We start from the raw sequence: 15,890 nt of genomic DNA, 5'->3' as shown, positions 1-15,890 counted from the left end.
AAGATGGTAATAATAAAATAGCATATCTCACTTTTCTCCTCAATGAGGACCCAAAGCAGTTTAAATCATTCCCTTCTCTCCCGTTTTATTCTCACAACAACCCTGAGGTAGGCTAAACAAAGACTGTGTGACTACACCAAGATCACCCAGCAAACTTCCATAGCAGAGTTGGGATTTGAACCTGGGTCTCCCAGATTGTTGTCTGATGCTCTAACAACCATACTACAGTGGGTCCCTCTTGTTTCCTTCAACTTTAGTCCTGATGTGGAACCTAGAAGAAAAGGCAGAACTGGTTTAGTGAGTCAGTTGTACTTAAAAAATGTATGTGAAAGAAGGGGGGGGGGGGAATAGGGTGTTGGACAGAGCCTGAGAAAATATCTGCCAACTTGTTAAATAGCTGTCAATGCAGTCTTTGGGTGTTTTTACACTGACTGTGACTATCACCTCATTGGAAACTCACCTTTTACATTACCTAATGTTCTCACAACTGTTTTGCATCGTTGCTGCCCGAAGCATCTACATTTGTTTTGGTGAGATGCTTTTTGGAGCTGCTCCTGCAACGTTTTTCTGGACACTAGTTTTGATCTGGTCTTGGCATTTCAAACTTGTAGAAGTTTTCATGCGTTTTAAAAGACTCCTCCAAAAGCCACAAGGTGCAGTAATTTGCATGAGAACTGACAGCACTTGAAATTTTTACATATCATTGCTTGCCTCATCTAGTAAATTAAATTTGTATTGATATTTCTAGGACAATCAAGTACTAACCACAGTCAACCCTGCTTAGCTTCTGAGATGTGACAAAATCAGGCTTGTCTGGGCTACCCAGGTCATGGCAATAGTCAGGATAGTTTTAAAACTGAAGTAACATATAAATGTATTAAGCAAATAACTATTTATTCCCGGGCCACTGAAAACACTTGGGAGTCAACAAGAAGTCTGAAAAGGAATGCAGTACAAGAAAAAGTGAGCAGAGAGCACATCTCCATATGATAACTTTATGCTTCATTACTGTTCTCTTTCAAACATCAAATACTTTAAAAGCTTGCAAAGATAACATCGTGGAAAACCCTGTCAATGTCCAAACAAACTCAAGTCTAGCATATCAAAGGAATTAATCATTCATTAGAGCCCAGTCTTTGTAGGACAAGCTGCCCATTAAAAGCAGCCTCCTTCACTTGCAATCTCCTGTGGTAATTCCTGCTTCGCAGATGAGTAAATAACAGGCTGTAGAAAGACAGCTCACTCTCTCAGAAGAGGCCAAGTGAAAAATAAATGGGTCTGGTTGGTATAAGCCCTGGACTATGATTTACACTAAGTGTGATTCCCATGAAATCAATCATTACGTCACAAGGGTTAGAGCTTTAACTCTCATCATCAGCTCTGACTTAGAGCTCTTAGCTGCTGACTAAAACTGATTTTCATGGGGATTACTCCTTATGTAACGATCATAAATGTTCAGAATTACACACCACAGCGCTTGTCAGTAGACAGGGGCTGCTTACAGATGAGGGTGCAGCCGTCCCACAGCTTCCCCGTTACTTTACAGAAAACGAGGTGTGTATTTTCTCTGGAATATCAGGGGCAGATTGGGGCGGGGAGAGAAATGGCAGGCAGACATCATCCCTTCTAGACATGCCTCTTTTCTGCTGTGGAAAATCCACTTGGAAGCAATCAGAATTTTGTTCTATAATAAACAATTTTGTCAGTATTTATACCTAGGAAACTCATTAAACATTAACTGTTCAGAGGGTACTATAGCAGTCAAAGTATCTGTAGATACACATTCTAATTGGCTCTGGTGGAGCTTAATGTGCAGACAGCACAAAATATGGCACAGGTCCTGCACTCTGCTTGAAATCTGGCTGCTGGAGACGCAGATAAAAATAGGCCTCAGAGTTTCAGTATATTCCATCATTTCCGTAGCTCATGGATAACTCGGGGCAAGTCCCATATCCTTTTTTCAGCCATGGCCAGTCAGATGCTTCTGGGATGTCCACAAATCATAGAGATTTTATTTAGCTGCCAGGACTAATTACTATTGATAGATCTGGCCTGTGAATTTATTATCCTATTTAAAGCTATCTATTTCATGGCCATATTTCACTGAAGTGAATTCCAGAAATTCATCATGTATTGTATGAAGCAATTATCTGCCCTGAACCTACTGGTAATAAATTTCACTGTGAAATTGCATTCTGGTGTTATAAGGGGCAAGGGAATTTCTAAAGGTAACCTTTGATAAAAGAACCAAATGATGTCATTATGTGGACAATTCCCTGCCCACACAAGAAGGAACCAGTGAATGTAAGCAGGGAAATAATGAGCGAGATGGTATCATGTTGCACGTTTATGTTTTTTAACTAAACAGAGATGTGCAGTAGTTATTGACTCCTGTACTTCTCCCACAACTCATATTAAGCTTTTATTGCTATAATGACAACTGGTTGCACCAGCTAGAGAATGCAGACACCACAACACTTGGATTTAGTACTACATTTTTTAATAAACTTAATTTTCACATTCACAACTTCATACTGTTAAAGAGTGTGAGGGTCTGCCCAAACACCAATAAAACCAACACCTCAGATTTTTAGTGTTTTTAAAATTTGTCAACAACCATTAAAGAAAAATAAATATGAAGCCAATGGAATTTTTTCCTCTGTGATCAGTGAGTGCCCTAGAATGTTGTCCAAACACTGCATGATTTCAGTTGATGATTTTGCTTGGGATATTTGGGTCACACACAAAATGTGGGGTTGTCAACTATAGGAACAGTAAGGCTGTCTGGTCTTCCACATCTTGAATATTTACCAGGGTGATGTTTCACATATTGGACTTGAATTGTCAGAGAGTTTTGTCTGTAATATAACTCTTGGCATAGCCAAGTTTCTATTGCAGCACCCATTGCTGTCTTGCTTCTCTTTGAGTCAATGTTCCATCTTCCAGCTCCTTTCATCATGTTCTCTCATGGTCTTTCCACCCTCTTATGAACCACTCCCTTCACTCTGGTTCAGAGCTGCTAACACCTGGTGATACATGGATGACAAGCACAGTGACAAGCAGAGTATAAGGGAGAGAAGCTACCTCTAATACAGCTACAGATTTTTGCCAGCTCTCTCTCAGATGAGTGATTGTGAAGCTCCACAGAACCTTCTGGTGTTGGACATTTTGCCCCAGATGGCAGATATGCATACAAATTTTAGCTCATAATTTGTTCAAGGGAAGACTCAGAAGAAGACAAAGACATATAAGACAGTGAGGGAGAAGACGACAAAACACATTCATTATTTACAGCTGCTTCTTTTGCCTTGTATTTCTGAGATGGTTCAGAGTCAAGATAGAGAATGGATAAAGTTTCTGAAGGTGAATCACTTCCTGATATTGTATGCAGCAGGTCATTCTCTCTGCAAGTAACTGAGCCAGACAGATCAGTATTCTGTGTTCTGCAACATAATAATCAAGAGTACATATTAGCATATTTTAAGGGAACAGAATTAAAGCCCGCATAGATATAAACCAGTTCCAGATCTCCTTATTTTAACAGCCAGATGCCAAGGCTTCTTTGCATATGATAAATATGCTACAGTGATGAAATTGCCCTTCTTCCTGAAATCTTTCGGGGGGGGGGGTCACAAGGTACTATGGGGGGAGGAGCAACAAGGAAAAATCAGAGTTTCATAAGTCTAGGAAGGATATGTGCTATGATATATATTGCTTGAATTCTGTTCAGATGGATAAAATAACCCCTCTGTGGCACAACCATCAGCAGATCAGCATGACAGGCATTTTTTACAATAAATTAAAGTGCAATAGGGGATAGAGCTTTAGGAATTTTAGAGGTTATCATTGATCTACTGCATTTATATCACACCTTTACTCAACAGTGCTCACAGAAGCATTCTAACTAGTTTCCCTTCTAGGCACTGATTGGACACCAGTCTGTAGCTTTAGAAGGGTTGCTGTAGTCAGACATCTTCAGATTCTGCCCAGTTTTAGAATGTTACTTGACGAATATCTAATAGCCCTCATACAAAACACTTAGAAGGACAAACATGAAAAGTAAAAGCAGTCTTACTGGTGAACAAAAGTGCTGTGGTAAGGAGGAGGATTTTCCCCTAAATGCAAGTCACTTGTCACAAGGCTAGGAGTTATTGTTTGCAGAGAACAGTCAGCAAAATAAGGTGGTGGAGGAGGTGGGAACACCATGACAGTATCACCTATGAAAGAAGAAAGCACACAGCTTTAAAGTTGGATTCCTCTGTGACTCTCTGGACCAGGGGTGTCCAAACTGAGGCTCAGGATTCACATGCAGCTCTTTCACACAATTTATGCAGCTCTCAAAGCCCCTGCTGCTCCATCAGCCAGCTTGTCTCTTTAAATCCCTCTCCAAGCCAAGCTGGCTGGTGGGGGTGGGGAGGGAGAGCTTGGAGAGCACATTTAAAGTTAAAGGTGCTTCCTTTCCACCTTTCTCTCCGTCCCCTCCATCTATTTGCTTTCTTTCCACCTTTCTCTCTTCCTTTCTTCCCTCCTCCCTCCCATTCAGTTTTTGTTTCTCTTTCTCTCTTCTGTCTCTTTTCCCCTCCCTCCCCTCCATTTGCTTTCTTTCCATTTTTCTTTCTCTCTCCTTCCTTACTGCCTTCCCATCTATTCTCTCTCTCCCCCCTCTCTTTTTCCACTTCTTTCATTCTTTCTTTCTACCTCTCTTTCTCTGTCTCCTTCTCATTTGTTTTCAATTGAGGGAGCTAGAGAATGCTTGCCAAAATATATCACTTTCAAGAAAAACTTCAAGAAACAAATAGTTCTAGTTATCTAATAGTTCAGTTTATTTAAAAAAAATCAATTAAAATTGAAATAAATAAGATTTGCCAGCAGTTCAAGGCTGCTTTTATTCTTGCCTTATTTTTTCTCTCTCTCTCTGTATGTGTTATAATATATAATTCCACAGTGAATCAGATAGGGGTGTGGTTGGTGTTTCGGGAGCTGGTGGGCCAGAGCAAGTCCAGCCATGTTCATGTCTTGTGGCTCTCAAACATCTGACATTTATTCTACGTGGCTCTTACGTTAAGCAGGTTTGACCACCCCAGCTCTGGACCAATATGCAAGAAACCCTCTACTTGTAAACCATCATATCTGTATGTATCAGGTATCATGACACATTTGAACTCTTTCCCTGCAGCATCACTACTGATATATGGTAGGGAAAAATGATAATGTCTGTTAATGTATATTAGCATGCAGAATACTGCTGACAATAAATACAGCCATTAAGAAATTACATCCCTTTTTTTGCCTACTGCAGTCTATGGAAGTTATCTTTGTATACCAAGTAGGATGCTTCTGTAAATAATATTCATTTTTGAAACGACTAAATTATCTTATCAAACTAAGCTCTGCTGGTTGTTCATGTGATTCTAAAAATACAATTATGACTTCTTTAGTCAGTGTACTGCTGAGGAGAAAACAGGCAACACGTCACCCACAACACAAATGTCATTCATTAGCCACCAGAGACTCAATAAACTTCTTGTTTTTTGGATTTGCCTAGGACTACAAAAAGATGGAGGAGAGGTTTGTCAAGCACCTGCCAGGCCACAACATACTGCGGATGTGCCATACTCAGTGACTAGACGTCACACTGATTTGGGAAACAGCATCCAGTTTGGATATACAAGAACCACCTCTGCAGTAAACATTTCTAGGTAGTTAAGCAACTAGTTACCTCTCCACCTAAATGAATTGTTATGGGGAGGGATGAGACAAAATTAACACAATTTTAACACAGAAAATGGATACAACTACATTCCTTTTTTCTCCTTCAGTCTCCTGTGCAGTTACTGTACATGCATTGTTTAAACATTAGTACAGAAATTCACAGTTAACAGTGTGCCATGGTAAATATGCAGCATGCAAGCTGTTTTATACTTTACTAGTTATCAAAAAGAAATTGGTCAACCCTTCAGTTTTTGCTCTGTTACATACCAATTACCCATTTTCCTTCTTTAGCTTCCAAAATATTTTTTCAGGCTTTGTGAAAAAGTGAGTTTTTTATTGCCTTAACAAAAGTTTTCCTTTAATGTTCAGCCATGTTTCATGTGCTTTATGACTTTTATAACACAGGAAAAGGAGGGAGAGTGCCCTGCAGACACCAAGTTATTCCAAAATCTGTTCAAAATGCAATTTCAAAACGTTCAAAATGTGGCTTTATTTCCTTTTACAACTTTCTAGCCAAGTATTAGTGTGAGCTTACCTTCCTCATGCTGTGATAGAGTCAAAGCTGACAAATCCTGAATTTCTCTCTTTAAGAGTATAGCTGGTATGCCAGTGACTATTGGGCAGCTTCTTCTCTATTAGTCATTTTCTATCCAACAAGTTACATAATTGTTTAGCACACAAGTATAGATAAAGACAGGTTGCTTACCTGTAACTGTAGATCTTCAAGTGGTCATCTGTGCATTCATACTCATGGGATACAGCGCCTGCGCCGATCCCCCGAATCAGTACCTAAAAAGCCTGGGATTTTTTTCACGCTTGGCACCAGTGAGCATGCGCAGGCGTCCCAGTACGCATGCTCACTGGAGCCAGCACGAGGATCCCGCCAGTTCCTTCTTGACCGCTGGAAGCCCCTAACATAGGGAGACCGTCAGTAGTGGGGAAGGAGGGCAGGTAGTGTGAATGCACAGATGACCACTCGAAGATCTACAGTTACTGGTAAGCAACCTGTCTATCTTCTTCGTGGTCTCTGTGCTTCACATTCATGGGAGATTAGCAAGCAAGACATATCTGGAGGCAGGAAGACAGTCAACCAGAAGCGACAGCTTGCAGCACCGCAGCTCCCAGATGAGTCCTCTGCTGAGCATGCACATCCAGAGCGTAGTGCTTCATGAAAGCATGCGGAGAGGACCAGGTGGCAGCCTTGCACACATCCGTCTAAGAAACGCCTTTCAGGAACGCCACCGACGTTGCCATCGCTCTAGTAGAGTGTCCACGAATGGGCCCAAGCAATGGCTTCTTTGCCAACAAGTAGCACAGTTTAATAGTCTCAGTGAGCCACTTTGAAAGCCACTGAGATGAAATTCTGGAACCCAACTTAGGAGCAGCATAAGAAACAAAAAGATGCTGGTCCTGACGAAAACTCTTAGAACGACTCAAATAAAACAATAACGCACGCTTATCATCCAAAGCGTGCCACTGACGTTCCAAGGAAGGCATGGGATAAAACGTGGATAACCAAACTTCCAACTTAAGGTGAAACTGGGAAATCACCTTGGGAGGAATAGAAACTTCAGGAGCCAATGACACTCCGGACTCCAGAAAAACTAGATATGGGTAGTCACAACGCATAGCCATGAGCTCCCATGCATGGCATGCCAATGTGATTGCTACCAAAAAAGCAGTCTTCCAAGACAGACGCTATAGAGAACATGTGGCCATTGGCTCGAGGGGACGCTGAGTCAACCTGTCCAATACTAAAGTCAAGTCCCACAACTGTGGAGGTGATCTGAGCAGACCCTTTAGAAACCTCTTTGAATGAGGGTGCGCAAAAATTGAATGCCCCTCAACAGACTCATGGTATGCTGATATTGCTGATAAATAAACTTTAACAAAAGAGAAGGAAAGTCCAGCATCCACCAAAGATAACAGAAAATCAAAAATCACCAATAGACCCACTCGTTGGGGTGAGACTGTAGGGTCAGCCAAAAACTGAAGAAACTTCCCCCACTTCCTGTCATAGGAAGCACGGGTAGACAACTTTCTGCTATTTAGAAAGACGTGTTGGACTCTGCTGGAGAACTCACAGGGTTTATGAACCACGCCGTCAGTTTCAGGTGAGGCACGTTGTGATGGAACATGTGACCGTCCTGGGCCGACAGAAGGTCCGGTTCCGCCGGAAACTGATAAAAAAAAACCCTCACTAGTTGAAGCAAGATCGAGAACCAGTTCTGCCGAGGCCACCATGGTGTCACTAGGATGCAGCGCAGCCTTTCTCTTGCAATTTTGTTGACAACTCTTGTCAGCAGCAGCAGAGGCAGAAACAGATATAGGAACCAATCATTCCACGGGAACATCAGGCCATCTCCCAATGACTCTGGGTCCATGCCCCCCCGGAACAGAACAGAGGACACTTCTGATTCCTGGCTGTGGCAAACACATCCACTTGAGGATACCCCCAGAGCTGAAACACAGGTTGAAGGATGCGCCACTGCATCTCCCACTCATGTGGAGATGCTGCTCCTTTGCTCAATGAGTCCACCTGCAGATTGAGCACCCCTGGAAGGTGCACAGCCTTTACATAGATGCCATGCTCCAGACACTCTGTCCACAGTTCTATTGCTAGCACACAGAGCCATTGAGAGACTGTCCTGCCCTGCCTGTTGATGTAACAAAGTGCTGTAGTATTGTCCGTCAACAGGGCCACCGCCTTTCCCGCTCCTATGGGACGGAAAGACCGAAGGGCAAAATGAATTGCCAACAGTTCCAGATAGTTTATGTGGCAATGAGTCAATCGTGGAGGCCAAGGGCCCCCCCCACACACACACACAGAGTCCATGTGAGCACACCAGCCTCACAAAGACACATCTGTGGTGATCGTAACTGTGGTTACAGGTAGATGGAAGGGAGCTCCCTGACAGATGTTGTCTCTGGATTTCCACCATTGCAGGGTACGGAGGATCAAGGGTGGAATTGTAAACCTCTTCCGAGGTGAGTCCCCATAAAGGCCGAATCTGTCTGAGAAACCACAGTTGCAAACCTCTCATTCTCAATTTAACAAACAGCAGCACACTTGTAGTTGCCACCATCAGCCCCAGCATCCGCTGTAGCTGCTGTGCCATGCCCCATTTCCAACTTTGGAAAAGATGGATGAGATTGATAATGTCCATCGCTCTCTGCTGAGGCAGAAAAGCGCGGTGAAGGCTTGTGTCCAGCAAGGCCCCTATAAACTGAACTGTCTGTGAAGGTGTAAGATGAAACTTTGTCATGTTGACCTGCAGACCTAAGGTGCGAAGAAGACGAAGAGTAGTTGCAATATGGCTGGATAGACGTTCTTCTGACTCCGCCACAAGGAGCCATTCGTCGATATATGGAAAGACGACTATGCCTTGAAGCCGGAGATGTGCGGCTACAACACTCATCATCTTGGTGAACACCCGTGGTGCAGTGCACAGGCTGAATGGAAAGGCTTTGTACTGGGAATGGTTGGAACCTATTGCAAAACAAAGGAAATGTCTGTACGAAGGATGGATGCTGATGTGGAAGTAGGCATCCTTGAGATCCAACATTGTCATACAGTCCCCTTGGTTGATGAGGGGAAGAATTGTTTGAAAGGTGGACATTCTGAATTTCTGGTACACGATAAACTTGTTCAGATTCCGAAGGTCCATAATTGGTCTTAATCCCCCATCTTGTTTGGGAACCAGGAAATAACAAGAATAGAACCACCCCGTTCTGGTCTCTACTGGGACCGGTTCTATGGCTTGTTTGTGCAAGAGGTTGCTCACCTCCACCAGCAGAGGTGGGGAAGGGGGTGTGGTGACAATCATTGACTGAGTCGGAACCTGAATGAAGTCTATCTTGTATCCTTCTGCTATGATGGAAAGAGCTCACCTGTCTGTGGAGATGGACTCCCAAGCCGGAAGGTATTGATGAAGACGGATAAGTGATGAAGGAGGGGTGGCAATGCGTGCTACAAAAAAGTCAAAGGCCCTGCTTCTGTGGGCAGGCACCCTTAGATTTGCCAGTGGATTGAGATGCTGAAGCAAACCTGTTCTTGTCATTTCCCCTATAGGGAGACCTACTCTCTGGTTGCAAAGAGCAAGGTCTCCACGGCTGATCGAAGGAGAATTTCTGGTAGGACCTCTTGGGCCAAGATTTATGCCATTGCTTAGGCTTGCCAGCCCTAGAGGAAGCTGGGACACCCAGGTTTCTTGAGGTCTTTATGCTTTTGTCCATCTTTTGAAGGACACTGTCCGTGGTTGAACTGAAAAGACCTTCACCTTCGAAATGCAGGTCTTCTACATAGTCCCTGGTGTCAGGCTGAAGAGCTGTAGACCTTAGCCAAAAGTGACAATGCAGGGAGATGGCAGAAGTAATGGTTTTGGCCAATACATTCACCATGTGCTTTGCTGTGGCCAGTTGTTGCTTAGCCACAGCAAAACCCTCCTTTTGCAGCTTCTTAAAAGAAGATCGCTTCTCCTTGCTCAAGGAAGACAATAGCGGTGTGAGCTGCTCCCAAATGGAGTATTGGTAGCGAGCCATGCATGCAGCATAATTGGAGACCTTTACTCCCAATGCCCCAGCTAAATAAAATTTCCTGCCCGCATTGTCTAGTTTCTTGCCCTCTTTGTCAGATGGGGAAGAATCGGTCTTGCGCGTCTTAGATGATGAGGAGACCACCACTGAGTTGGGCTTGGGGTGGGCGAACAAAAACTCAGCACCAGCCTCCTGGACTTGATACATATGGTCCAGTCTCCGGGAAGAAATAGGTGTAGATGCCGGTTTTGCCCAGGGCTCCTTCACCGCCTGCAGGATAACTTTGGTTACAGGAAGGGCCACAGCTGTTGATGTGTCTCTCTGCATTATATCGAAGACCGTGTCATCGATGACTGGCTGCGGTTGAACCACTGCGAGGGAGAGGGAGTGTGCCATCCGCTTCACCAGGTCCCCATAAGACTTCAGATCTTCCGATGGAGATATGGGAAGGTCCTCAGCAATATGCGACTCTGGCGAAGGTTCCACTGTGCTGTCAGGATCATCAGTACCGACCTCAGAGTCTGAGGACGAGGAGTCTCTTCTCACCGAGTGCTCAGAGAGTATCGGAGTTGATGCTCGCTCGGGTGACCGCAGCGATACTGACGATCGCGGCTGCACTTCCTCCATCCTCTCTTTGCGTCTCTCGGGGGGGATTGACACCGATGCTCGATGCTTGGAGTGATGTGAAACCCTTGAGAGATGAGAGGCTTCCGACCGCTGATCCCATTCGGGGAAGTCACGTGGATAGTACCACTGGTATGGCGGGTATGGGTAACCATAGGAGCAGGGCCACTGACGCTGATCCCACGGTGGAAGTGGCGCGAAACGTTGAACCATAGCGGCTGGTTCAAGCTCTCTCCGTCCCATAGTCGGGGCAAGAGATGCCAGGGGTTCATTTGGCACCGAAGCCTCAATTTCCGATATCGAACCGCTGTCACTCCGACAACGCGATCCCGATGAGTGGGTGCGCTGGGCAGGTCTATCTCCTGCTCAGATCCCGAAAGGTGGATCGGCTGTGAGCCTCTGCTTCTCAACATTGAAGGGCTCCTTGGACGTGGAGACGCCAGGATCTTCCTGGGTGGAGCAGCTTGTGTCGATACCAAAGCATCCTGAGAAGGAGAAGGAGTGCGGGAAAGTCTGTTCTTCAGCTTCTCCTTCGACTTAGACTTCTTTGGGAGGGACGATCGGGTCCCCGAATCTTGACGTTTCTTGGCCGGAGTCACCACTAACCCTTCAGAGGATCGTTTCGTGGGTCGGCCTCGCTCGGTTGGCATATCGGTCTGCACCGATGACGATGGATTGACTGATATAACCGTCGGGGCTGGGGTGGCTTCCCCCATCGATACCGACGGGCCCGTTGCCATTTTCGGCAGACGAAGAGCCGATTCCACAAGTGCTGCAGATAGCCTTGCTGCCCAATTTTTGCGGGTTTGCTTAGAAAAACTCAAGCAATGCAGGCACAAATCAACTCGGTATCCCTTGCTCAGGCACAGTAAGCAGAGGGAGTGACCGTCAGGAGGTGCAATTTTGCTACCACACTTGCAGCAACGTTTTAAAAAACCCCAATGCCTTTCCATAGGCACTGGAACCCACACAGAACGATTTCTGAGGGAATGGGGGAAAAAATAAAGCCCCAAGGGGCAAAGTCCGACAACAACAGTCTTTTTTTTTCCAAACAACAATAACTAACTATAACTATTTAACTACTATCTAAGAAAACAACAAACGGGCTATATAACAATGAGAAAAATCCAAAGGATTACAGTACCGACCGGAGCAATCGAAAGGAGATCCTCTCAGCGCAGCGGTCAAAAAGGAACTGGTGGGATCCTCGCTCTGGCTCTGGTGAGCATACGTACTGGGACGCCTGCGCATGCTCACTGGTGCCGAGCGTGAAAAAAATCCTGGGCTTTTTAGGTACCGATTCGGGGTATCGGCACAGGCGCTATATCCCATGAGTGTGAAGCACAGAAACCACGAAAAAGATCTTTGACTTCAAATGTGTATTTTCTATCCATCCCACATCCTCCCACCAATCCTGTGCTCCTTAGATACAGCACACATATGTGTAGAGATAGAAAGTGTATAATAACATTTGTATTCATTTAAATATAAATTGTGGGACATCACTGAAAGGAAGGTCAATAATACTGTTCTCTGGATTAAATGGATAATATGAGTGAAATATTTAATGCTATTCCTGTCATCCTTCATAAAATTTATTCCACTGTTCCTTAAAGCCAACAAGGTTCTTTTGTACCAGAAATTACTCCAGGAAGACAGTTCAAAAGCAGCAGCCATTTATACGTCCACTGCCAGATTTTGGAGTTTCTGGGCCCAGGAGTTCCTCCTTGCTATTCCCTCAACCCAAGATGCTGTTGTCACCTTTCCCATCATGCTCTCTTCCCCCCTCCCATGCAGGGGATTCCCTCCAAAGCTGTTCTCACTGCAGTTAAAGAGCAGCCACTTAGAGCTGCCTAGATCATCTGCTTACCTACTGTAACTTGAAATGATTGAGGGCTCAGGTGCTCCTCTTCATGTACAGAAGACTCTTGGATGAGAGTTAAATTTTGTTTCTTTTTGATGTGAGCTATCACAAAGAAGCACAATCCAATAAGCACAATCAAAGGACCCATGGTTTGAACAGAGAGAAATCCACAGTCTTGGAATTCGATATCAGATGTACTGCTCTGGTTAAATGGTTGGTAGTGCCACCCAGGGCTACATCCTGGAATCCAAATGCCCAGGACACTAATAAGCATTCCACTGGTTAAAAATAAAAAGCCAAAGACAAGGAACTGGGCAAACTGGCAGTTTCCTCGGCAAAAGACAAAGCCATACACCTGATCATCTTGCAACTGCACCTCTCGGAGATAGCCTTTAGCCTTTGATTGTGCAAGAATGATACACACGAGGCCAACCACAGCAAGCAGAGGTCCAATGATTTTAAGGGCTGCTTTACAGTCCCCAAAAGCTCCACTTGGACACGTCTGTAAAACAAACATTGAAAGCAGGAATCCAGAGCATAACAATGAAATGCCAAAAACAAAAAGGAAAGAAATAAGTTTCCTAGGATGTCCATTATTTCCCTCTGCTCCATGCATGGAACCAGGAACAGGATACATCTTTAAAAAAAAATCCCTCTTCAAGTCAAGGAGAAATATGTTTCTCTTCAGTGGAGATCAGAATGACATTTCCACAGGCCTGAGAATTAAAAAAAAAAGATGTGTGTAATTAAATTAGAGGGCATAAACAGAAAACATATGACATGATTCTATCTCCAATTTATACCTGCTGGGTACAATAGGATCATTCTCTTGTCCACTTATGCACAGGGAAGTAAAAGATATGGAGAATTCCAGATGGAGCATAAGCCTTGGTTTTTAAGGTGACAGGAGATGGGGGCATCTACTAGCATAGACGACTTCAGAAGGGAACTGGATATAGAGCAGAGGTCCATCAGTGGCTATTAAGACACAAGGTATACGTGGAACTCTATCTGGGGCAAGTGATGCTCTTGGTGTTTGGGGGACAGCAACAGTGGGAGGGCTTCTAGTGTCCTGGCTCCACTGGTGGGCCTCCTGATGGCACCTGTTTTTTTGGCCACTGTATGACAGAGTGTTGGATTGGATGGGCCACTGGCCTGATCCAACATGGCTTCTCTTATGTTCTTAAGATAGGAGTGCTACCAGTTTGGTAATAAATCATCATGGGTTTCAGTGATGTTTCCCCCTTTTAAAATGACTACTGTTTAAAATATGCTACTTTAATGAGATGCAAAAAAGCATCTTTGTGCCATAGGAAATAAATTCATACCTGCATTCTCTGCAAATGTAGAAACCTGCTTTTGTATTCAAAGCTCCCATGCTGGCAGGGCAATGAAACTATAATAAGAACAGGAAATTTAATTCAGTAGAATGTTACAACTAAACTCTGAAAATAAGATGCAAAGCAACGGGCTAACCTATGAACAGCAAGACATTATAGCTAGAATATGGCATTTTGCCTGTGAAAACATGAGTTTGCCCTCTCTCAGCTATGTGGTTCCATGGGAGACATTGTGCCAATCACTCTGACTGCATTCAGATTTTTAACCAACATTAACCAACTTTTTAACCAACATTAATCTGACATATGCATGAATCTGGTTTACTGCTGAGTTTGCTTTCATGCCTTACTCCTCCCTCCATGTGCAGAGAATTCTGGGTACAGATTAACTCTGGTTACTCACGTTGTGCACAGATTACATGGAGATATTCAGGAGGTAACTTTTTGGTCTGAAGCAACAGAACAAAAGTTCAGTGGTACTTTTAAGAACAACAAAGCTTTATTTAAGGTATAAGCTTTTGTGAGCACACACATTTCTTCAGGTACATTGAAATGGAAGTTACCATACATATAGGGCTGGCCTGAAGGCCTGCAGCGCCCCAGGCAGCCTTGCCGCCAGTCACCCCCCCCCCTCTGCCGCCTCCCCCACTCTCCCTGGGAGGGAGGGCAAGGAGAAGAGCCAACAATCGGGGCTGAGAGGAAGGGGGGGAAGTGGTGGCAATTGGGGCTGGGAGGGAGGGGAAGGAGGCAGGGAGAAGAGCCGGCGATTGGGGCTGGGAGGAAGGGTGGGGGAAAGTGGCAGTGATTGAGGCTGGGAGGGAGAGGAAGGAGGCGGAGAGAAGAGCTGGCGATCAGGGATCAGCGGCGGTGATCGGTGCTCCGTCGCCGCCACACTGCACAGAGGCTGATCCTTACTCACTTTGATCGGCTGGCATGGCTTCTACTTCTTTGAGCAGCCCACAACCCAAGAGGAGACTTCGCTCCTCCTCCTTCCCAAAACCAGAAGTGAGGGGGAGCGAAGTTTCCTCTTGCATCGTGGGCTGTTCAAAGAAGTAGAAGCCACACCTGCCAATCAAAGTGAGTAAGGATCAACCTCTGTGCGGTGCGGCTGCGGGGAGGGTGGCGGCGGTGCTGCCTGGCAACCCCACTAAGGGAAGGTGGGCAGCAGTGGCGGGAGGCAAACTAGCCGTTTGCCATGGGCACCGGGAGGGGAGGAGCCCAATTCGGCACTCTCTACTTCCCAGCGCCCCAGGCAGCCACCTAGTTTGCCTAGTGGGCGAGCCAGCCCTGCATACAGGTAGAGGGTGAGTAGTAAATTAGCATACAACATAATGAAGATGCAAGGACCAAACAGGAATAATAAGTTTAGTTTATATGGTCACTATTTCTTTGGATTTAATTCTGGAAGGAAACATAGCAAAGCAAATAAATATATCAAAATTGGAGACTGATGTGTAAATGTACCCTTCTTAATTGTGGAATGCTGAGAGAAATTAACAGTGACGCTGTTGTTATGCTCCATCCGTCATGTAATTCAGCAAATTCCCTTTCCAGTATGTTCCTGAAGTTCCTTTGCAATAAAACAGCTACTCTGAAGTCATCAACTGAAAGGCTGAAATGTTTTCTTACAAGTTTCTCAGTCTTGTGATTCTTAATGTCGGATTTGTGTCCATTTATCCTTTGATGTAGGGTTTGACCTGTTTGCCGTATGTAGAGAACGACAGGGCACTGTTGGCATTTACAATGTTAGAAGACAAGCAAGTGAATGAGCCTGAGATGGTGTAGTTGATGTTGTTAGGACCACATTGCATTGT

The 15,890-nt window shown here is 44.7% G+C and overlaps 1 protein-coding gene across 1 annotated transcript; it reads right to left on the bottom strand.

The window, feature by feature from the left end:
• Positions 1 to 3,199: 3,199 nt before the first annotated feature.
• Positions 3,200 to 13,449, bottom strand: TMEM171 (transmembrane protein 171). Its single transcript, XM_060236430.1, has 3 exons — positions 12,743 to 13,449; positions 4,076 to 4,217; positions 3,200 to 3,443 (listed from the first exon to the last, which is right to left on the bottom strand). Exons 1-3 carry the CDS (start codon positions 13,371 to 13,373, stop codon positions 3,200 to 3,202), a joined length of 1,017 nt encoding a protein of 338 aa, XP_060092413.1. The 5' UTR covers positions 13,374 to 13,449.
• Between the last annotated feature and the right edge of the window lie 2,441 nt (positions 13,450 to 15,890).

This window comes from Heteronotia binoei, chromosome 4, assembly GCF_032191835.1.
Source record: "Heteronotia binoei isolate CCM8104 ecotype False Entrance Well chromosome 4, APGP_CSIRO_Hbin_v1, whole genome shotgun sequence".
Lineage (NCBI taxonomy): Eukaryota > Metazoa > Chordata > Lepidosauria > Squamata > Gekkonidae > Heteronotia > Heteronotia binoei.
Note: the sequence above shows the minus strand (reverse complement) of the source record. Positions and strands in the feature narration are given on the sequence as shown.

What these genes read in the sequence shown, in the direction of transcription:
- TMEM171 (XM_060236430.1), bottom strand. Translation starts at nt 13,373, where the DNA reads ATGTATCCTGTTCCTGGTTCCATGCATGGAGCAGAGGGAAATAATGGA. An exon ending in ATCATTTCAAGTTACAGTAG is followed by an intron (nt 4,218 to 12,742) that starts GTAAGCAGATGA and finishes CTTCTTTCATAG; the next exon opens with GTGATACTGTCATGGTGTTC. An exon ending in CACAGCACTTTTGTTCACCA is followed by an intron (nt 3,444 to 4,075) that starts GTAAGACTGCTT and finishes ATTATGTTGCAG; the next exon opens with AACACAGAATACTGATCTGT.